We start from the raw sequence: 23,020 nt of genomic DNA, 5'->3' as shown, positions 1-23,020 counted from the left end.
TTTTTTTAGTATTTTAAATGGGATTCTAGTTCAGATTTCACATGTATGCCAGAAGTCCTTGCTACTCAGAGTGTGATCCATGGACTAGCAATGTTGCCAACAATTGTTAGACATGCAGAAACTTAAGCCCCACCCTAGAATGGTTACTGTTACTGAATCAGTGCCTTCACTTCAACAAGATCCTTAGCTGTGTGTGTGTATGTGAGAAGCTCTGCTCTAGGCCACCACAGCCTTCCGGAAGTTTTCAGCCACATCACCTGTATTCATCACTGGCATTTGGTAAACATTTATTAATCATTTCCACATGTTAGCAAATGGTAGTTCCTGCCCTTGGGTACTTATAGTCCTAATCAAGGACTAATTACTTTACCATTACTTTTATGGTTTGTCCCCATCACCAAGCACACCTTAAATATTTTTGGACAGATTTGTTAAGATTAAATTGTAAGTTATTAAAAGTAGATGTTCATTTTCTTGGAATGCATTCATTTAATGTATAGAGACAGAAATAGTAATAAAACACCCAATTGATAAGTTCAGGTTCCTACTGAGTTTGCTGCTTCATTAGTGCTAACAGGGTTTTGCTCAGTTGCAGATTGACAAGACTGTGATTTCTTTGAGGGGGATGATTTTGGGGGGAAGGACAAAGTCATAGTTTTTCATCCTGCACTTTCACTTTCCGATCACAGTGTTTTAGAAGAATCTGGGCTTTACTTATTCACTAGGCTTTCAATAGAGAATCACATTAATCCTTTTAAGCTTCTTATTCTAATGATTTATTTTGTTGAAAACTATAGTGATCCTCCTTTGAATTTTAATGATTGCTGGCTATTCAAAGATTCATTGTTTTGACTTCCTGTCCTTACCTTTGTTTCCTACATGTCTGTGGGGAACACCTGTCTAATACTGGATCTGCCACTGGTTCTCACTGGCTTACTGGAGTCACTCAAGCCTATCTCTGTGTGTTCAGCTGAAATGCTGGCTACTCATCCATGACGATAAATGTAGGATATGTATTTGCACAGATCGGCAGATAGACAGCCGAGGGGCAGATGAGTGATTAAGTCATTTTCCAGTGAAAATATTGTGGATATTGTGACATTGTATCCAAATTAGTTAAATTAGTATTCTTAATCATATATCTATTGGCATGTAGTATCTATGGAAAATACAGTAGATACAAAAGAGGCTCAAATCTGGGGGGTTCATTTCTCACCCAAGTTTCTGGACCACATAACCTTCCACAAGTTGCCAACCTTCCATATCTCTCCATCTGTTAAGTCAGTGCTCTTTTTCGAGAATGTAGCAGTGGTTGTTTTGTTCAAGTGCTGCAGATTCTCAAAAAGAGTTTGTAAATAGAAATATGTGTTTTGGAACTGCTTGTTATATTTTCAAAATCTAAGAGGTGGTTATGGCTCAGAATTGGTTCCTATTTTGCCCACTGTGTAACAACACAGATAATTTTTCCCTTCTTTTTCATAGGTATCACTAGCACCCTTGTGGGTTTTCAAGAATATATTATTCTAACATGAGATGTTAACAACTCCACTGTATTTATGCATACTACATTTTGTGCCTTATCTTCAGGCTTCTGGACTTTGATTCAGAATATCAGGAGCTCTGGGATTGGCTGATTGACATGGAGTCCCTCGTGATGGACAGCCATGACCTGATGATGTCAGAGGAGCAGCAGCAGCATCTTTACAAGGTTAGAGCTACCCTTCCTGCCTCTACCTGGGAAGATCTGATTAGCCTGACAAGTCTCTCTCTCTCTCAGGATATCTTTTCGTTCATTGTATGTATCATGGTGTCTATTAGAATTCCCTTCCCTGTCCCCAAACTCATTTCCATCCCCGGTGTGCTGACAGGCTGCACCGACATCATAATTGCAAGAAAGTTCCCTTTATCACATTCTATTTGGTGTAATTCTATAGAACTACAAAGATTATCTTCAAGATGAAGAGCTATAAATGAAACTGCATTAATAAATAGACTGAAACAAAACAAAGGATAAATGGACTGGTAACGTTTAACAAAATATGTTGTGATTGGAGCACTCAGGTGGGTTCTATCCACTCCTTAGATCTTCCTAGAGAAAAGGGAAATTTCCCTTTGGTTGGGCTTTCTGCTGCCAGAGTACAGGGATCATCCGATTTAATGTTTATTAGTGATATGTAGAGCAGACAATTATCATATTAAGTCAATATATTTGCGTGTGATTTAACAAACCTGGCTGGAAATGCACATATATTGATTGCAGGCGATCCATCTAATAACAACGCATATTATTTTTCATGTCTACTAATACACCCTTAACCTGGTGTGTTTTTACCAATTCTACGTAGTCTTAGAAGTTCTTATAAAACAATCATGTGATTTTGACTGGAAAAAAAAATGGCTGCAAGATTCACAGTGCCTGAAAAAGCTGTCAGGGAGGGAAGAGGGACTTTTCTCTGAAATATCAGACTGCAGTAAATCTTCCTCATTTAGGCAATTTTTATTGGAGTAATTCTGACAGTTGTCATCCTTGAATTGCTTTGAGCATATGGCATATTTCAAAGAGCAGATTGTGAATCATAAAAAATAAAATTAATAACTAACCACAGAATCAGCAACAGTATAATGACAAGAAACAACTACCCTCTAGTTTTTTAAAAAAATTTCTTATAGAATAGGAGGTACATTCAAGGTCAAATAAAAGTTGACTTCTTTCTTCTCCAGTTTTATCATTTTAAGTTACCTTTCTTTAGTAAATAATTTTAACTTTCACCTCCCCTAAAAAGAGATATCTGTACTTTTCAAGGATCTGGTTGACTTTAATTAGTATCCCCCCATGGGAATCATGTTAGTTAAGAGAAGATATAAGCTCCCTGGGGATTCAGCAAATGGGAACATTTTACTCTCTAAAAATTCAGTCCAACGTTAATCGAGTTTGTTGACTATTAGCTGTTTCCTGTATGGATAGCTGTCCACATTAACAACAAAGCTATCCAATACGTCTTCTGGCATACATTTTGTTATAGTAACAGTCTAGGCCAAATGTAACCAAAGGTAGATGATTTCACATTTTATGTCAGGATCAAGAATTACATATGAAAAATGCCTGTAAGTCTATATTAATTAGTGATAGAAAAATATTTTCCTCCCAAGACTTACGCATTATAAACTGAGCCAAACGGGAAAATAAATAGAAAAAGATATTTTATCATTAGCCATTAACTTAGACTTTATTATACTCATGGTACCAAATTGCTTTTTTTTTTCTTTTGGATACATTTTGTATTTTGTACATAAGCCACTATTTTTTCAGAAACAGTGCTATTCTTTGTCAAAATCACATTCATATAATTAACATCACAATTAATAGGAAATCATTGAACAAAAGTGCAGTCTTCTTTTTCTTATGGTTTCCTTGTGAGTGCTTTGCCCAAGAATTCCCATTCTGGCATATTAAAGCCCATTATACCACCTACTCAGTACTTCAGAGTTGGAGTATTTTTCCAAACATTTGCTGTACTGTGGTTTTTCATCTGTGACTCATGTCCTGTCACCATTCTTCTGCTTTTAGGTGGTCAACATAGCTCCACTCATTGGACTAGCACTAACTTTGCATTTGACTTATAAGCAAAATTGAAGATTGAATTAGAAACCAAGGAGCAGATGCTACAGGTCTGTAGGGTCTTTCTTTACGGAAGCTCCTAAATTATCTGAGAGGTTTGGAAATCTCTAAAATAATACCAGGGATATTTACTAAGGAGTCACTGTGAACTTTGGGGTGGCTCCTGAACTAGAACTGATGGAAGAGGATTAATTCAGGTCTTCCCTAAGAATCCCCAGGTCGCCCAGATCAGGTCAGCATTTTCAATAGTCCATTCCTCTGTTCTAATCTTCTTTTCCAGAAGTCAACTGGAATGATGCACTGGGGAAGAGAGGGATTTGTAGTCTGTTGATCATAGAGATCCCTGAAGGAATAAAGTTTTTCATTTGGTCCCCAGGCCTTCCTAGACTTCAAATACAACTTGAGGCACCTTAATCATTTCCAATCTTTATGTTTGTCAGCCCCCAAATATATCAATGCTTTATCAACATTTCTTATTAAGGATACCATTGAAATTTAAAGCAATACAATTTTTTGTTAGTTTGTGGGTCTATCCCTTGCACTACAGAACATTGACTATTCATATCCCCCAGTTATGAGAACTCAACAGGACCTGGAACCCATTTCACAACATTTTCAGCCCATCTCAATCTATCTCTATCAGCTTCATTTCTTAAAATACTTGCAGAACACCAAAAAAATACCTTGTATTTGTATTCAATACATTGTTGAATAAACACCTTACATGGCTGATATCCAGCTAACAGCTGTTGAGTTAAAAAGTTAAGGAAGAAAATAAAGGTCGTAATTCCTGATATGAAGGATGAAGGTAAAACTTTAAAGGAAGATCTTCAGCTGAATGGTGTTAAAATCCTAGGAAATATAAACCAGGACTGAATCTTTGTTCTTGCTATCACAACATTTGAACTTTTGTTCTCCTCTCCCTGGGTAATGAATTCCTTTCCCGGCATAGAAAGTTATGCCCAGACCCAGCGTGCATTTGTCCTGGGTTGATCCCCAAGGTACACATTTGGAAATGTCAGAGTAGAGAAAATCTAGTAAGATCGTAGGTAGTGAGAGTTTATGTAGCATTTTCACCATAAGGCACTACCTTCCTTACTTTACCTGTTTTTATATTCTGCTCTCTACTAGAAAGTCACTTGGCCTTAACACCTAAATATGAAACTATAGGTAAATACCCCAGATTATTTACTCAGCAGCCCTCCTGAGGGAGATACTTGTTGTGATATTTTGGTTACTCAGCCAGCAAAGTACACAAGGGACTTATAAATGCAAAGAATTGGATTTAACACCCAAAGAATACATTGATACAACTTGACATAAGTTAGAATCCTTAATACTACGGTAGGCTATAAAATGGATTTTCTGTTTAAACAATTTCTTGTTATTCTCATATTGTCAGAATTTTAAGATCTTTTTTGAATTAATTTTAAACTGAAGAGTCATTAAGAGCAGCCCAGTTCTTATTAGAGAATTTCCCTCCCTTCAATATACTATTTTCCTAGTTTTGAGGCAGTGAATCATACTGCCAGTGTCTTCCCTCCCCCTGCTCTGGTTGCCCTGCCACTGAAGAGGACCTTCTGTACCTATTTTCTAAGAAACGCTGGCAGTATCATCAGCCTAGAAAACACAAATGCAGTCCACTCTTGCTTTCTCTTCCTCAATCTGAGAATTACCTCCAAGGAGGATTTTCTCCCACTCCATCACTTTCTTTCTCTTCGTTCCTCCTACCTTCCTAAGTAGGACAATTTAATTTGTCAAAAGTAACCACCATGATTTTGAAAGTTCAGCTCCTATTTGGACTAGAGTTACACAGTCAGAATTCATAATCACAAGGAGCTGTCACTCTGCTGGTCTGCGTGTGCATTAACTATTAATGGAGAAATATTTAAAACCCACTTGCGAAGGAAAAGCTGCACTATTTTTTTCATTTCTGCAGATCAAAGGTGGCATTATTCTTGGGCTCTGGGAAGCTCAAGACACCTCCTCTTCCAGCCTATAAATTTTATAGATAGAGTGACCTGGAAGCTTTTCACCGATTGGAGAGTTGTGGCTCAGGCTGCTGCTGTTGCTGCTGTCCTTTCCTCCCCTGCCGTTACTGCTGGCTTTGCAACACTGCAAGGGTGTGCCTTGTCAGGGGCTCCTTACCTTGGGCTCCTGCACAAAGTACTCCCAGGTCTCTGCTACCTACAGAACGCAGCAGAACAGAGCTTATGGTGATTGTAATCCTAGGTTGGTGTGGAGTTCCAGAGTCCAGGGGTTAATTTCAGGGCAAAATTCAAAAGTTACAGGCTGGTGATTATTGTTATAATTTAACAAACGTTGTTTTCAGACAGTATGAAACTCTCTAAAATGCCACATTGATAGAGCACTTCCTTTAGTGAATAGCTTAGCTGCTCCTCATCAATAAAATATTAGATTATAGTCTTGTACTGCATAACAAAGTTATGGATATCAAGGATAGATTGCATATATAACAGTTGTCCTATAAAAGCATAATGCCATATTTTTACTGTACCTTCTCTATGTTTAGATGTGTTTAGACACACAAATACTTACCATTATGTTACAGTTGCTTACGGTATTCACGCTACATGCTACAAAGTTCTGTAGCCTATCAGCAAAGGGCTCTAAGCCATGTCCCCTATGTGTGTAATAGGCCACACCAACTAGGTTGTATAAGTACACTCTATATGACGTTTGTGCAATTGAAGAATCATCTAACACTGTAGTTTTCAGAATCCCTGTCAGTAAGCAGCATATTACTTATACATGATTTGTAAGAGGTTAAAAATAAGGCTTCCAAAAAATAAATAAGCCTTCCAGTTTAAAATTGATGTGAAATAAACATATACTTTAACTAAGCCCTTTTGAAGGTTTGTTACTCATCTCATTCTGGTTTTGTGAGAAAAATACAAGTTTCTTTTATCTTGTATTTTCTTTCTCCATTGGTGTGTTATCCAAACATGTTCTATATGTAAAAGGGAAAGGATCATTTGTTTTGCATAATAATATAATGGTTTATTAATCGATTACATTTTACCCTGCTATGATTTGACATTGTTTATAAGAACCAATATGAAATAATACAAATATGTTAAAATTATAAATATAAAATAGGACCAAGGAAAATACAAACAGGACTCTTCTGTGAAAAAGGTAATATGCCTGCATGTAGACTGTTAAGTCCTATAGAGTCACTGAAGATGATCCCAGAATTTTACTTTGAATTTCTTAGCAGTGAAAGCAAAAAGAGAAATATGCTCAATTGTAAAAGCTGCACTTTCCATGAAAAAAGGCATGTTTTCTTTTAAGCAATTGTTTATTATGATACTTAGCTATGAAAACATGTTCATTTAAGATTTTTTTACATGAGGGTTAGAATGGTATGGTAAAGAAATTTCTAACTATAACATTTCTTAAGAGTAAATTTCTAACCATAAAACTTCCAACACGTGAGTTAATTATTTTTCTTTGGCTCTGTTGCCAGCTAATATTTAGAGACAGCTCTTATCAAAAGGTGGCTCCTTTCAGTAATAGCTTGGCCAGGTGGGATTAATAAGAAAGGGTGTCAATATCATGTATTGGAAAAGAGGAGATTATTAGATAGGTGGGACAGAAATATGCACGTTAAAAAATTAGTTAAAATACTAAGTTAATCAAACAAGAAAGAGCAAAGGAGTAAATTAAAATCATAGTACAATTAGTACAACCTCTGTGGGACACAATATGGAGATACCTCAAAGAACTAAAAGCAGGCCTACCATCTGATGCATCAATCCTATTCCTGCGTGTCTACCCCAAGAAAAAGAAGATATTTCATCAAAAGATACTGCACTCAAATGTTTATTGTAGCAAAATTCGCAATCACAAAGAGCTAGAGTCAAGCTAAGTGCCCATCAATTCATGAGTGCATTAACAAAATGTGGTATCTATATATCATGGAGTACTACTTAGCCATAAAAAGAAATGAATTAATGTATTTTGCAGCTATTTGGATAGAACTGGAGACCATTATCCTAAGTGAAATATCTCAGGAATGGGAAAAAAAATACCACATGTACTCCCTAATAATTTGGAACTAATTAATGGGCACACATGGTCACAGAGAGAAGTAAACATCATTGGAAATCAAGAAAGGGGCTGGGGAAAGCAGGGAGGGGTGAAAACCTACCTAACAGCTATAATGAATAATACTATTCAGGTGATGGACACGCTAATAGACCTGACTTAAGCATTATAAAAGCTCCCAGTGTAACAAAAACATTTGTAGCCCTCTAATGTTTTAAAATTTAAAAAATCATGGTTGGTTGGATGAATAGATAAGAAAATACTAAAAAAATAAAAGATAATACAAACAAACAAAGAATGAATTGGTTCAGAAAAAATCAGGTAACAGAGAAAGGGGTACATTTTAAAGGAGTAGGGGAAATGTTACTCTAGAGAATTTGGGTGTATGTCAAAAGACAAGCAACATGACTTCTAAAAGAAATGTATATGGAATATGATTAGAAATTCAGAAGAATGAGAAATATAGAGTAAAAGAAGAAAAACGGGACATAGTGACTTATTTTTATAAGTATCGATGCCAAAATGATGTTGTCATAGATATTAACTGATCATAGAAAACAGATTAATCGTGTTAGTCCTATATTTTATAAATTCACAGATTTCATTCCTCTGGAATAGATCTCTTTTATTTTGTTCTGGACCAGATTTCTGTAAATAATTTCAGATGTGGTTTGATACCCTCGTGACTGAACTTGAGTTCCTAAAAAATGTAACGCTAGGCTGGTTCATAGTCAGGGTCACAGTATACTAGACTTAAAACAGAAGAAAATCCATTAACTTTAATAAAAAGAAATTTCTCATGTTGGTGTATAGAGTACACGTCAAAAAATTAAATTCTGTTAATTAAGCCTTACATTGGGATTTTAATGCTGAGTTTTACATCTCTACCTTGATTGTTCAAAATGAAACAAATTACTAGTTATTGAAGCAGTCAAGGTAAAATTGTACCAGATATATCAAGCTCAAGAACTTAATGATAATTTTTTACCTCTTTCCTAGTAGATTAATTGTATAACTTAATTGTACGTTAGATTAAAACTCCATTAAGATAAGAAGAATATACTTAAAATCATTATAATATTTCAAATAACATTATCTAGTCATTTTAAAAGTGAGCAGAATGGCAAAACCTATGCTGTCTCCACTGCTTATCTGGAAATGAGTTTGTTGTTGCATTTTCATTAAAGTTCGAAAAGTCTTTAGATTAACTGTCATATGAATTTGAACTTTGATGAATCAGTGTTTGCTATGAATACTTGAAGACATATTTTTTCTTTCTTTTTTTTTTTTTTTTTTGAGAAAGGATAAAACTCCTGAAAATGCTAAGGAGAAGGAAAACAGATGAATGTGGTTTCTGAGCAGCGTAAGAGACACTGTTCATGCCGGAGCCTATAATTCCTACTTGAATCGCTTTTTAAAAAAGAAAAAAAAAAAGATGTTAAGAGAATAGGATGCCAAGAAATAGTTGGCTCTGTGTGTGCAGGGGCAAGGAAGGGAAGCCCCGCCAGCAGTTTTTGTCTCTCGCGGGTGAGCCACTGTCCGGAAGGTGCGGCGGCTCTCTGGGCTGCCCTCTGAGGCATTGTGCGGCTCCCTCTCTCCCTGGCCTGGCCGGCTCTGGCCTAGAGTGGATCAAACAAGCCGTGGGGAAAGTTCCCCTCATTTGCATCACTTCTAGACAGCCCTGTCTTACTCTTTGCTGACAGGAAATCACTGTCTTTGTCACCTTTTCTCAGGGCCCTCCTTTTGGCAGAGATGGGCCATGTGACCACGCTTAATCACAACAGGGCTGGCTCGGGGACTCAATGACATGTTTTCCTCAGCACTTCAATAAATGGGCTAGAGGAGTCAGTAGGAAATGACTACATTAATTTTAGAGTGAAAAGATAATTAACACTTGAAGGACTAATGCTACAACCTATGGAATTATTATTCAAATTAAAGTTAATTTATCAAAAAACTTGTGAAAACTATCTGCCCTAATGCAACAGTTTAAAAAAATAAACCTTGAATAGTAAGAATTGGGCATATTGAAGGGAGAATGGGAAGAAGGTGGGGAGACAGGGGGTTTAGAAGAGGGGAAGAACCTGAAGGGGGACAGGGGCAGTGGGGGAAATCATAGCAGGCATTAGCTGTGTTTGAAAAAGCAACTTAAATGGGCTAAAACTTCCACATTTGGGGCTGAAGGCTAGAGCATGTAAAACGCTTACTTAGATGATATGAATAGGACACTGGCAAACAAAGCAGCAGTGTGCTCCTAGAAAACTGTGCTTAAAGGAGTTTCCTTGGCAACAGAAATGCAGTTCCAAAAGTAGACAGAACTTTCCTCAGAAAACATACTATTAATAACAACCTTCCGGAACAACTTGGAACAATTTGACGACTTGGCAATAATAATGCCAAGTGTTCTACAAATTAATCTAACACATAACAGTTATATTTCTCCTGCCTGTAACTCTGCTGGACCCTACCTAGAACTCATTGCTTTTTAGTGGCACAAATGTGAAAAATATTTCTAAATGCTGTCATGGAAAAAGAAAACCAAAAGAAATGCTGGTGGCCAATGATTGTATTCAGCCTTTTGGAACCTTCCAAGAGATCTTAGTTTAATGAAATGATCTCCCCCCTCCCCCCCCAATGAAAGCTACTGCACTTTCTCTTCCAGTAGAGATGCTTCCACTAACAGAACTTGGTGAAGGGTTAACAGCCTGAAACTTGCTGCCTTGGGAAGCGCATCTGAGGCCTTTGGTTATATAAATGCAATACTCATTAAATATGTGCTGAATATTATTTTTTCAAGCATCATCATTTCTTGTCAACCCACAGAATAAACTCATCTTGGATCTATTTAGCCAATGGGAATCATTTGAATTCTCCTGCAGGCTATCCCTTGCCAGCCAGGAGAGATAGGGTGTTCCCCTCCTGTGACCTTTCTTGAATCCTTAGATCTAAAGGTTAAAAGTAATCAATATCTCATTGTGCTGCCTGGTTTCAGGGTAATAAGTAATAACCATCATGTTAAAATCCAAATGATCACAGATAGCACTTAAATGAGTTGACCTGTTTAGGAGATTTTATTAATTGCAATCAGGATAATCATTAGAGTTTGCTAATAAAATTTGGACTAAATAGCAAAAATTTTATCTTTAATTTTCTAAAAAATGACTTCTATTTAATTAGATAAGAATGTGCAGTGTTCCATCCTTTGTTAAGCTGAGAGCTTTGGCTTTAACTCCAGATATTTGTAAATTCCTTTCTGGTTTCTATAAAATAAATTAGAGGAATGTTTAAATTCCTAAAAAGAAAGGGTATGTTGTTCACTGCCATCTTTGGCTTCTGAACTATGTAACAATATGTATATGACTTCATGGAAATGGCCCTTATCTACTTTTAGCATCTCCTATTTTTAAATTATTTACCTTGAGTAGTTTTATTCATATTGGAACTAATCTGGTTTGAAGCTGGAAAAAAAAAATATACATGTGTGATTAAACTTCACAGACAACCCTGATATGAACTGGAGTTATTTTGTTTTGTCATGTTTTTTAAAAAAGAGTACTAGAACTTAAAGATAAAAACTAAGTATGATTATTGACAAATGGATATTGCTATATTATAAATAGGATAAATGTTAGGCTTAATGTTCCATGGACTTATATCAGGAAGTCATTGACAATCATCAATCTAACCACAAGAAAGTGTATGTGCCATATTTTGCCATGTATACTATGCTCCATATATAATATTTGGCTGTTTTTGGCTCAATCTTTTGTTTTAATTCAAATTTTTATTTGTTTATATTTAGGTACTTGGTTTTTGTATTATAAAGGAATTTTAACATTTTTGTTTTAATGTTATGGTACATAACATTGTGTAACAAATAATTACAAAACACAAGAGCATGGGAGGCTGAGGTGGGTGGATTGCCTGAGCTTCGGAGTTCAAGTCCAGCCTGAATAAGAAAGAGTGAAACCCTGTCTCTATTAAAAATGGAAAAACTAGCCAGGTAATCTGTAGTCCCAGCTGCTTGGGAGGCTGAGGCAAGAGGATCGCTGGGGCCCAAGAGTTTGAGGCCGCTGTAAGCTATGATACCATGGCACTTAACACAGGGTGTTTGTCTCAAAAGAAACAAACAGATACAAGGTACAAGAAATTTTACATAAATAGCCCTGACTACCCATGTATAATGTGCATTCTTATTTTTCCCTCAAAAATGTGGGCAACAAAGTATGCATTATACATGGCAAAATATGGTATATGCTATTGAATCTAAATATTTTGTTTTTATTGTTATCATAGTTTTTATAATTTATTAGAATTTTGTGCATGTATTCCTAAAGCAGAAAAGTGAGGCTAGAATGTACCTAAATAATGCTTTATTTATTTGTTTATTTAGCCGTAGTGCTTTCACACATAAACTCAGTAACCTTCTTCCTTCCTTTTTGTCCTTGTCTCATATCAGTGTCTAACATTAGGAGGAGGTAGATTTGTGGTTGTTGAAGGGGTGACACTTTACTAGGTGTAGATATTCTCTGGAGGTGTGGGGGGTGGAGAGAATAATATTGAATTAAATTATTAAAATAATTAATTTTAAATTAATACTAAATTAATATTAAATACTTTTCAATTAAATGCCATTTTTAACATCCACCTTAAATGGAAGGGCATTGGGAAAGGAAGGGAGTGGGTAGAGAGAAGAAATCCAGATAAGGGACTGAAACCAGATACTGTCTCCTTCACCATTTAATAAAAAGGGAAGTGTAATTCTGTATGTGCAGGTGTGTTTGTGTGGTGTGGGATAGGAGCAGGATGGAGGGAGAGAGAAACTAACAGTAGTCAAACCTTACTATGTGATTGTATTGGTGCTCTGTTCACATTATCTAATTGAACACTCACAAGGATTATGTGTCCTAGTTCATAGACTCTGAGGCTGAAACACAGAATAGGTTAAATGTCTATCCTAAATCCTGCAGCTGGTTTCTGAATCAAGTTAGGCGAGAGTGTGCTGAGATAACAACCAATCCCCAAATCTCAGAGGCTTAATGCAGGAAAGATTTATTTCTCATGCAAACTATGTTGTTGTGCATCACAGGTTGGCTATTGGCTCCTTTTGGCATTGTCCTCACTCCAGGACTTAGGTGAATGGAGCAACCACCTTCTTAAATATTCCCTCCCTATGGCGAAGAGAAAGAAATGTTAATGGTGCATCTGCAAAGAAATCGTGGTGGACTTGGGTTGACTCTTTAGTTTAGCTAATCATCAGACTGTTCTGTGAAAGCTCCTAAACTTTCTTAAGCACCTCAGTACCCTGGGGAAGTGTTGCCACGTTGATCCTCACTGGAGCCTCCTGTATTTTGTCAGATTCAGGAAAGCTAAGGCTGAAAAAAGTAATGCTTTGGGGGAGATACTCTAAAGGCAGCATTGCCCTAGGAGGATTCAATCTTATGGATCCTGTTATTGCCAAAGGAAGTTGCTGAAGAAGGGTCCCCATGGAGAGACCGCTCCATAGGAATATCATTTGCAGAAAAGCCATTTTCCAGTCCTGTTGAAGAAGCAATTTCAGTTCTCAGAAACAAGGGCATTCCTAAGCATATTTTTACTAATGTGGGCATTTGTTCAGCTCATGCATTCTTAAACTAGGCACTTCTGCAATACTCTATCCCTAATGAGGCACACTGGGGTAAGCTAAGAGAGAAGGAGTGGTCTTCCTGCTGAACCATGGCTTATTTACATAAGACACAAACCACACAGACACACGCTTGTGCACACGCACTCATATGTAAAAATAAGTATGCGTGTGTGTTTGTGTATTTTCTTTTTCTGAAGCTAGGAAGGAACCAGCCAGGATAATACCCTTTTTGCTTTTGGATTGATTTCAATTTTACTTCTAAACTTTCCTGAACCACAGAGTTCTAGCTTTTCTCTAGAAGGATATCTATACCCTCCTAAAACTTACCTGAATTTACAATTTCAGTTGCTTTTCTAAGTAGTTCATTCTATATGCGTAAGTGTTCCATTTACATTAAAAAATTGTGATTTTTTAAATATTCCCCTTGTTATCTCATTTTAACCAATGAAAACTAGGAAGTTTGTGGAAGATATATACAGACACAGATATATTTATGCACACACATTTATGTGTGTATGTATACACAAAGTATTAACTTATTTAATTAAAAAAATTTCATCAGGATTGAATTTGGATGAAGCCAGATTCCTTAAACTAGATGTGCTTTCAGTCCCAAGACATTTAACTCATGCATATATAAATAACTATATAAAATTCCTTCAGATATGCCAAGTTTCAGTCTAGAACACATCTTTATAAGCCTTGGCATATTGGATTTTGCCATCTTCATTACAATAGTAGTACCGTTTTCAACACTGACAGGTATCTTCCTGAAAAAGCCCTCCTTGAGAATAATTTAGCTGTGAGTAATTGGTTATTAATTAAATGCATATTTCAAAATAATGATGGTAGATTTGGACTTTATGAACCAAATTTAAGAATCTACGCTATAGGAGGGCAGAGTTTATGTCTGCTTACTGATGGTTTATTAATATATCTCCAATGCCTAGGCACATAGTAGAAACTCAGTAAATATATGTTGAAAAACATTTCCAACAAGACATATTCAATAATTAAACTCCATTAATCAGAACTACACTATCAATTCATTATTTTTTCAATAAAATAATACTATTTTCTTGCTGTGATAATTAAGTCTAATACTTTGTGGTTTTTATATTGTACTGTATATGAAACAAAATCAAAAATCTCTCTTCTTAGAAAAGCAAAGTGCAGTAAATACAGTTCTTAATACTAAGAGTACTCAGCCTTGGCCAGGTTGATCACGGGGGGGGGGAGTGGTAGTGAAAGAAAGAGGGAGAGAGGAGGGGAAGGACAAGACTCCCACGTCTGAGACATAAATGGTACCACGATGCACAACTAATCACCCTAATTCTATGGCTAATCTCCAACTCCTTCGATTATTCCATTCTCTGAAGTTTTCTTGGTTATTTAGGTAGGTACCAGAATGATTATTTATACATATGAATTTAACGTGTACTGTGCAGATACGAAATGTAAAAATCAAACCATAGGTGAACATGAATGGTCATCAGAAATGGTAGGAATATCAGCACAATTGTTCTTGTACTATATATAGTTGGCAGGAGGATTTACTGACACATTCATTGAAGAAAACTATGTCTGACTTCAGATGAGTGTGTGTTTCTAAAAATGAAATCAAACAATAGGGGGCTGGCTTTGAATCCAACTCCATCAGAATGGGAATCAAAGAGGAGAGGCTAAAAGAGCAACTCATCTCCCTAAGGCTGTAGGTAACTAGTTCAGAATATGAAAGTTTTAAAATGAAATTTCACTGCTGTAATACCAGAAGAGGGCTGAAACATACTTTTGAAAGTTTTCCCCATAACTTTCATTTTTTTTTATAGTTTCTCACTATTCATAATTTTAAAAAGTGATCCTTATCTATGGTCACTTATAATTTTTTTATTTGGTGATTAATTGTGAACTTTAATGATTTTAAACATTTAAGCAAAAGCTAAAAGTTGTAGCATTGAAAATTAGAATTTGATAAATATTTCTGATAAATTTCCTTCTTGACCCTGTTATGTCCATCTTGACATCCTTCTGGGTTTACTGTCCTCCTACTGAACTTTGTCCTTCCTCCTCAGCTTTCCTCAACTGGGACACCCTGAGATTTAAAAATATGAATGATAAATATTCTTGTCTGTATGATTTTTCTCTTCTCTTGCTCTTTCTAGTCTGCTTGGTGGCACTGAAGACCCATTCTCTGAAACAATCATTGTCTTATAAACCACAAGTAAAAATCCCATGTTCCCTAAAACTTAAGTATAAATGAATCTCTAGGGTTGAGCTAATTGAAATCTTTTTCTACAACATGGAAATTTAGTAGAAGAATTCAAATTTGGCTAGCATCTTATAATCCATGTTTTGATGATAATTTCACAAGGCTCTATCCATCCAAGTTTGGGTTAGAAAAAGAAATAAAGTATGGAAACACTGTCAGAAGCCTTTTCTGTTTACAAAAAGATCCAGGGATACCATGAGTACTGCCAGAAATCTCATGTGACAGCCAGCTCTTGTGGGAGTTTTGAGCTTACCAAGTTCAGGAAACAGTTCCAGAAAGCTGATTGAAACACATTTTTTTTTTTCTAAATTTTTAACTGAAGTGAATAATTGTGTTCCCTGTCTGTTGTCTACACGGCTGCTCAGACCTGTGCCCTGCTGGGGTGGACATCTCCCCAGGGCAAGGTGATATTTGGCACTCAAAAAAAAATACTTTTTTAATTGAATCACCTGTTTAATGACAGTTGTCTCCTGAATAGTCCAGTATTAATCTATTAGAGGTTTTTGTTATTTGGTTAAATGGAAAGTGAGAATTTCAGTGGAGTTTCAGGGCTGTAAGTGACCTTGAAAGGACTTTTATTTCATTCCCTCTCCTTCAAGGATTGTTTTTTTTAAATCCATTCCAGATAGGAGAGAATTTCTCCTCCATTAAAGATCTTTCCAGAGAGAATTCCACAACCTCCTGTTAAAATGTTTAAACTTTCCCTGCCCCCAAAGTTGTCTTATATCTAATATAAATATCCTCTGTTGTTAGGTTTAATTGTCAAATCAGCCAGAATCCATGTTCTGTAATTAAACCTCTTCTGTTTCCTGTATAATCACATTTTCTCAAGCTTTTGCAGTTTTCACGTTAACATTTTTTTAAAGTCATTTATTTCATTTTTGTCTACACTCCACCTAACCGAAACCACTTCCATCCCCTTTTGTAGGAAAAAATATGCTAATATTGAGACACTGCTGGTAAATCCATATATTTGACAGGCTTTAACAAGCTCCATGGATTTCTCCTGCAGGTTTTTTAACTTTCTCTTATTAACAGTTAATAAAATAGTTCATGGATGGTTTGGAAGAGGAATGGGGACTGAGGTGGTATGACTTATAGTGTATACCTTAAAAAAATAAAAGAGAGTTTAAAAAGGAAAAAAAAATGACATGAAAATGGACAAAAAATTCCTCTTTCCGTTTAGGGACAAAGCTTCTGCTTCTCCCAGTGGCTACATAATATATTATTTATGTAAGAGTGAGCGGCGTGTTTTTGGCTCACGTTCCATTTGGAGCGTACACAGTGAGACAGTTTCCTTGGCTTATTGTTGTGTATGTGGCTATGTTTAATACATTGCTTTTGTCTCTTTTTCATGCTTGCTTACATCTGTTGTTATAAAAACTGACATAAAGTTTTTAAACACAAAAGAAGTGATGGAGATAGAGATGGTAAGAGACAAAGAATATTTCAAGGGAACATGAGGTGGAGAAACAGGCGCAAAGTGACCATGGATGGAAACCAAGAGCAGCCTGTGCAAGATAAATGAGAAGGAGGGTCAGAACAAGTGTGTGCACTCACAGAAGCACACGGTCATGAGGCTACACAAAGCATTTCTAAGGTAGAAAGAGTATAGAGCATTTTTCCACCAAATTATTTAAACATCTTAAGCTTCAATTTTCAAACCTAGGAAATAGGGATAATAACACTCACCTTGAAAGGCTGTTTTATGTAAGAGATTTCGCCTGGTGCTTGGTAACTAACGTGTGTTCGATGCATAATACAGCATCAGGGGTTGACAAACTATGGCCTACAGGTCAAATCTTATGGCCCACAGTCTCTTTTTAAATAAAGTTTTATTGGAACACAGTCAGGCACATTCATTTGTGTAGTATCTATGGCTGCCCTTACACTACCCTAGTAGACTTGAATAGTTTGAACAGTGACCAAGTTTGCCAAACTCTGGTATAAATAATAACTATTATGGCAAAACTTTAGGAATATATTTTATTATACAGCCATGAATGTGATTTCCCAATTTGGTTTTCCATCCACTGTGCTGCAATAATACTTGTTTTCCTTTTGTAACAAAAACTCCTGTTTTGCTTCTTTTCAATGTAACATTAAATGGTTAATTGGTTCATCTCACCACCAGGTGGCCTCCTATGCTCTATTGTACTGTGGGACCCAAAGAAAATCAGAAAGGGGATCCTATAGGCTTCTTCTAACTTTGGCTCTTACTGTGCTCTTATGGTATTTCTCTAGTTACTTAACTGCTCTGAAATTGCTCTATGAGCCTTGAAACGTAAGTAATTTCACACTGACCTTTTTTAGAAAATAAATTCTAGAGGAGAGTTAGAAATAGTTAAAAAAAAAAAGAGTAAAATCAAAATAAAAATATTTTAGTGCATAGTTGTACAAAAATAATATTTTAATCCTTATACACACACATGTACATACACCAAAGTATATTTTTAATGGAAGCTTAGTTGTCACTCTAATAGCTTTACTCAGTCCCACTCTCACAGGGTTAACTGATACAAGCTTTCTCAGGAAAAGACAAAGGCCACTGACACTTAGATCTCCATGTTAATTTCTCTTGCAGGGAATGGATAGACCTCATCTCAGTGCCCCAGTTTATGTTATTTTATTCTATAGCTCCCCTTTTGAGTTTTCTTTGATCTTATTTTTAAGCTTTGCTAAAGACCAGCGTTAGCAAAGGAAGATTGAGAAACCATGTGATAAAGCCCTAGAGAAGGAAGCCAGATTCCCCTTGGGCAATTATTCTTATCCTCTCTGGTCTCATTTTCTTCATCTATAAAGTGAGGGGGATGGACTGAGTGTCTCTAAGGTCCATTCCAACTTCAGCACTCTCTCTGTGGTGCAAAGAATCAAAGATTACTTCAATTAGTAATTGACTTTGCCTATAAGCAATTTGGCAAAATCAGAATTTCAGGACTCAATTTAAAAGGCTAACGGAACAAACTCGGGGGTGAATATAATGCAGGCACACCTCAAAGATACTGTTAGTTTAGTTCTAGACTACTGCAATAACATGAATACTGCAACAAAGCAAGGTACACAAAGTTTTTGGTTCCCAGTGCATACAAAAGTTGTGTTTGCACTATGTTATTGTAGTATGTTAAGCATGCAAAACATTAAGTCTAAAAAATATATTTACCTTTTTAAAAACACTTTTTTGTTGTTAAAAAAAAAGTTAGTGATCATTAAGCCTTCAGCACATCATACTCTGTTTGCTGGTGGAGAGTCAGTCTTGCCTTGGTGATGGCTGCTGACTTATCAGAACAGTGGTTGCTGATGATTGGGGTGGCTGTGGCAATTTTTTAAAATAAGAAAGTCCTGAAGTTTGATGCATCAGTTGACTCTCCCTTTTATGATCTCTCTGTAGCATGTGATACCATCTGGTACCATCTTACTTTACCCACAGTAGAGTTTCTTTCAAAATTGAAGTCAGTCCTATCAAATTCTTCTGATACTTTATCAGCTAAGTTTGTGGAATATTCTAATTTTTTGTTGTCATTTCAACAATATTCACAGCTATCTTCATCAGGAGTAGATTCTATCTCAAGAAATCACTTTATTTGCTCATTTATAGGAAGCAACTCCTTATTCATTCAAGTTTTATTATGAGACTTCAGTAATTTGGCCATATTTTTAACTAAAAGGTTCTGCTTTTAGTTCTAGTTCTCTTGCTACTTCTACCACATCTGCAATTTGCTTACTCCACCGAATCTTAAACCCCTTCAAATCATCCATGCAAGTTGCAATCAACTTCCAAACTCCTTTAATTCTGGTATTTTGACCTCCTCTCATAAATCATAAACATTCCTAATGGCATCTAGAATGGTAAATCCTTTCCAGAAAGTTTTCAATTCACTTTGCCAGATCCATCAGATGAATCACTATCTATGGAAGCAATAGCCCTATAAAATGTATTCTTGAAAGCCAAAATTACTCCTTGATCCACAGACTGCAGACTGGATATTGTGCTAGCAGGTATGAAAACAATAGTAATCACCTTCTACATCACCTTCAGAGCTGTTGGGTAACCAGGTACATTGTCAGTGAGTAGTAGTATTTTGAAAGGAACATTTTTTTCTGAGGAGTAGGTCTCAACAGTGAATTTAAAATATTCAGTAAACAATGCTATAAACAGATGTGCTGTCATCCAGACTTTTGTTATTCCACTTACAGAGCACAGGCAGAGTAGATTTACCATGATTCTTAAAGACTCTAAGACTTTTAGAATAGTCAAGGAGCATTGGCTTCAACTTAAAGTCACCAACTGCATTAGGCCCTAACAAGAGAGCTGGCCTGTCCTTTGAAGCTTTGAAGTTAAACATTGACTTCTCTCTAGCTAGGGAAGTCCTAAATGGCATCTTTTTCCAATGAATGCTGTTTTTTCAACTTTGTAATTCTGCTGTTTAGTGTAGCCACTTTCATCAACAATCTTAGCCAGATCTTCTGAATACCTTGTTGTAACTTCTAGATCAGCACTTGCTGCTTCACCTTGCATTTTTATGTTATAGAGATGAGGTCGTCCCTTAAACCTTGTGAACCAACCTCTTCCAGCGTCCACATTTTCCACATTTTCTTCTGTGGCTTCCTTATCTCTCTCAGAATTGAAGAGAGTTAAGGTCTCACTGTGGATTAGGCTTTGGCCTAAGGGAATGTGCAGACCACTTGAACTTTCTCCCTATCAGTAGGAAGGTGGGTTCATTTCCTTATGATTTGTGTGTTCATTGCATTAGCTCTTTTATTTTCCTTCAAGCACTTTTCCTTTGCATTCACAAAAGAATGGTACAAGAAGCCTAGCCTATCTTAGCGTCCAACAAATCTTCCTTACTAAATTTAATGGTTTCATTTGATTTGAAGAGAGAGACCTGAGACTGTCTTTTCATCTGAACATTTAGAGACCATTGTAGGTTTATTAATTGGCCTAATTTCAATATTATTGCATCTCAGGGAATAGGGGGACCCAAGAAAGGGGAGAGAGATGGGAAAACTGCTGATGGATAGAGCAGTCAGAACACACACATTTATGTAATGAGGTCCTGTCTTACGTGGGAGTGGTCTGTGGCATCCTAACACAATTACAGTATTTACATCAGAAGTTACAGATCACCATAACAGATATAATAATAATGAAAGGCTGGACATGAGGGCTCATGGCTATAATCTTAGCACTTTGGGAGGTCAAGGCAGGAGGATGGCTTGGGGCCAGGTGTTTGAGACCTGGCTGGACAAGAGCAATACCTTGTCTCTACAAAATAATAATAATAATAATAATAATAATAAAGAAAAAAAGAAAAAGAAAAAAGAAAAAAATTAGCCAAGGGTGGTGGCACTTGCCTTGAGTCCCAGCTACTTAAGAGACAAAGGCAGACAGATTGCTTGAGCCTAGGTGTTTGAGGCTTCAATGAGCTATGATGATGCCACTGCACTTTACCCAGACAGTAGAGTGAGACCCTGTATCAAAATAACAATAAAACCAACAAGAGTAATAATAATTATAAAGTTTTGAGTATTATGTGAATTACCAAAATGTGACATAGAGACATGAAGTGAGCTTGTGCTGTGGGAAAAATGGCGTTGATAGGCTTGTTCCACACAGGCTTTCCACAGACCTTCAATCTATAAAAATTACAATGTCTGTTAAGCACAATAAAATGAGGTATGCCTCTTTTTTGTTTTTGTGTTTATTATTTTAACTACCATAAAAAGGCTGGGCATGGTGGCTCATACCTATAATCCTAGCACTTTTGGAAGGTTGAGGTGGGAAGATTGCTTGAGGTCAGAAGTTTGAGACCAATCTGAGCAAGAAGAGTGAGACCTGTCTCTACAAAAAGTAAAGTAAGACCCTGTCTCTACAAAAAATAGAAAAATTAGCTGGGTATGGTGGTGCACACCTATAGTCCCAGCAACATAAAAGGCTGAGGCAGGAGAATGGCTTTTCACCCAAGGGTTCGGGGTTGCAGTGAGCTATGATTATGCTACTGTACTCTAGGAACATGTTAGATGCTTTCCTTTACGTTTTACTTTTATTCAGTGGTAGATAACTATTCATTTGGATTCTCTACAGTATTTTTTGCTGAGTCTGTCATGGAAGGTCAACTTTCTCTGTAATGTTTTATTTTTCGTACATTTTCATTTTTTTCTGTAGGTTTAATTACCAAATGCTCCTCAGTTTTTTCATAGCATAAAACAGATATATTCACGTGTTTACCATGGAAAATGGATCATTTCATATCACATGAGCAACCTGTTCTCACCTTCTGCTTGTATTATGCTACATACATTGCTGGTTTGTACAATATTTGAATTGTCACGTTGGATGTCACAGCAAATATGGCTAAAGGCATTTAACTGTCTATGAGGAAGGACCTACATGGTCCCTAAGGCATTTCAGTAAAGAACAGGCTCAGGTTTGAATTCAAAGTCTACTCTGGGAGACCTAGTGACAGGCAATCAGTCTAATTTCAAATTCCCTACTGGGGCTACTTCTCTGGAGAGCTGTATGGTTAAAGGCAGATTCATATTTGCTTGGGAAAAAATTGATTACAAGTTTTTCTACTTTGTGAACTGTGCTAATTGGTATCAAACTCAACTAATAACTTATGAAATTTGTATTACTTTCTGTATGCCTAAGTAAAAGATGTTTTCTACCTTAATCTCTTATTTTACCACATATATTTTGAAAAGTACATAGTTCATATGTCTGAGTACGTGCATTAAGAATTAATGGTCTAAAAATTCCACCTTTATTTTTTTAAAAAGAGTAAGGAATGATGTTGTCTTTTATTAGTGACTAATGAGGAAATAAGCATTTGTTACATATTATGTATGATATGCTATGGAAAAACAAATAAAAGGAAGAATATTTTCTGAAAGTAATGTATAATCCATTTAGAAAAGTAAAAGTGACTTATGGACATTGATTTTATATCCTGAGACATTACTGTATTTTTTGATGACTTCCAGGAGTCTTGTGGTCGAGTCTTTGGAGTTCTCTAAGTATAAGATCATGTCGTCAGCAAAGAGGGAGAGTTTGGCCTCCTCTACTCCCATTTGGATGCCCTTTATTTCCTTCTCTTGCCTAATTGTATTGGCTAGAACTTCCAGCACCATGTTGAATAGTAATGGTAACAGAGGACAACCTTGTCTGGTTCCAGTTCTAAGTGGGAAAGCTTTCAGTTTTACTCCATTCAGTAAAATACTAGCTGTGGGTTTGTCATAGATAGCTTTGATCAGTTTAAGAAATGTACCACCTATACCTATTACTCACCAATAACAGCCAAGATGAGAGGCCAATTAAGGACACAATTCCCTTCACCATAGCTTCAAAGAAAATGAAATACCTAGGAATATGTCTAATAAAAGAGGTGAAAGACCTCTATGAAGAAAATTATGAAACCCTAAGAAAAGAAATAGCAGA

The 23,020-nt window shown here is 36.3% G+C and overlaps 1 protein-coding gene across 1 annotated transcript in view; it reads left to right on the top strand.

Annotated features, from left to right (window-relative positions):
• Positions 1 to 23,020, top strand: part of AKAP6 (A-kinase anchoring protein 6) — a 356,374-nt gene that overhangs the window by 227,322 nt on the left and 106,032 nt on the right. The window contains exon 8 of the mRNA XM_023514406.1: positions 1,588 to 1,708. Coding sequence (XP_023370174.1) covers positions 1,588 to 1,708 — 121 coding nt within the window. The remainder of the gene's footprint in view (positions 1 to 1,587; positions 1,709 to 23,020) is intronic.

The sequence above is a fragment of the Otolemur garnettii genome, unplaced genomic scaffold (genome assembly GCF_000181295.1).
Source record: "Otolemur garnettii isolate 467f Iridium unplaced genomic scaffold, OtoGar3 scaffold00052, whole genome shotgun sequence".
NCBI lineage: Eukaryota > Metazoa > Chordata > Mammalia > Primates > Galagidae > Otolemur > Otolemur garnettii.
This window is presented reverse-complemented; position numbering and strand designations above follow the sequence as displayed.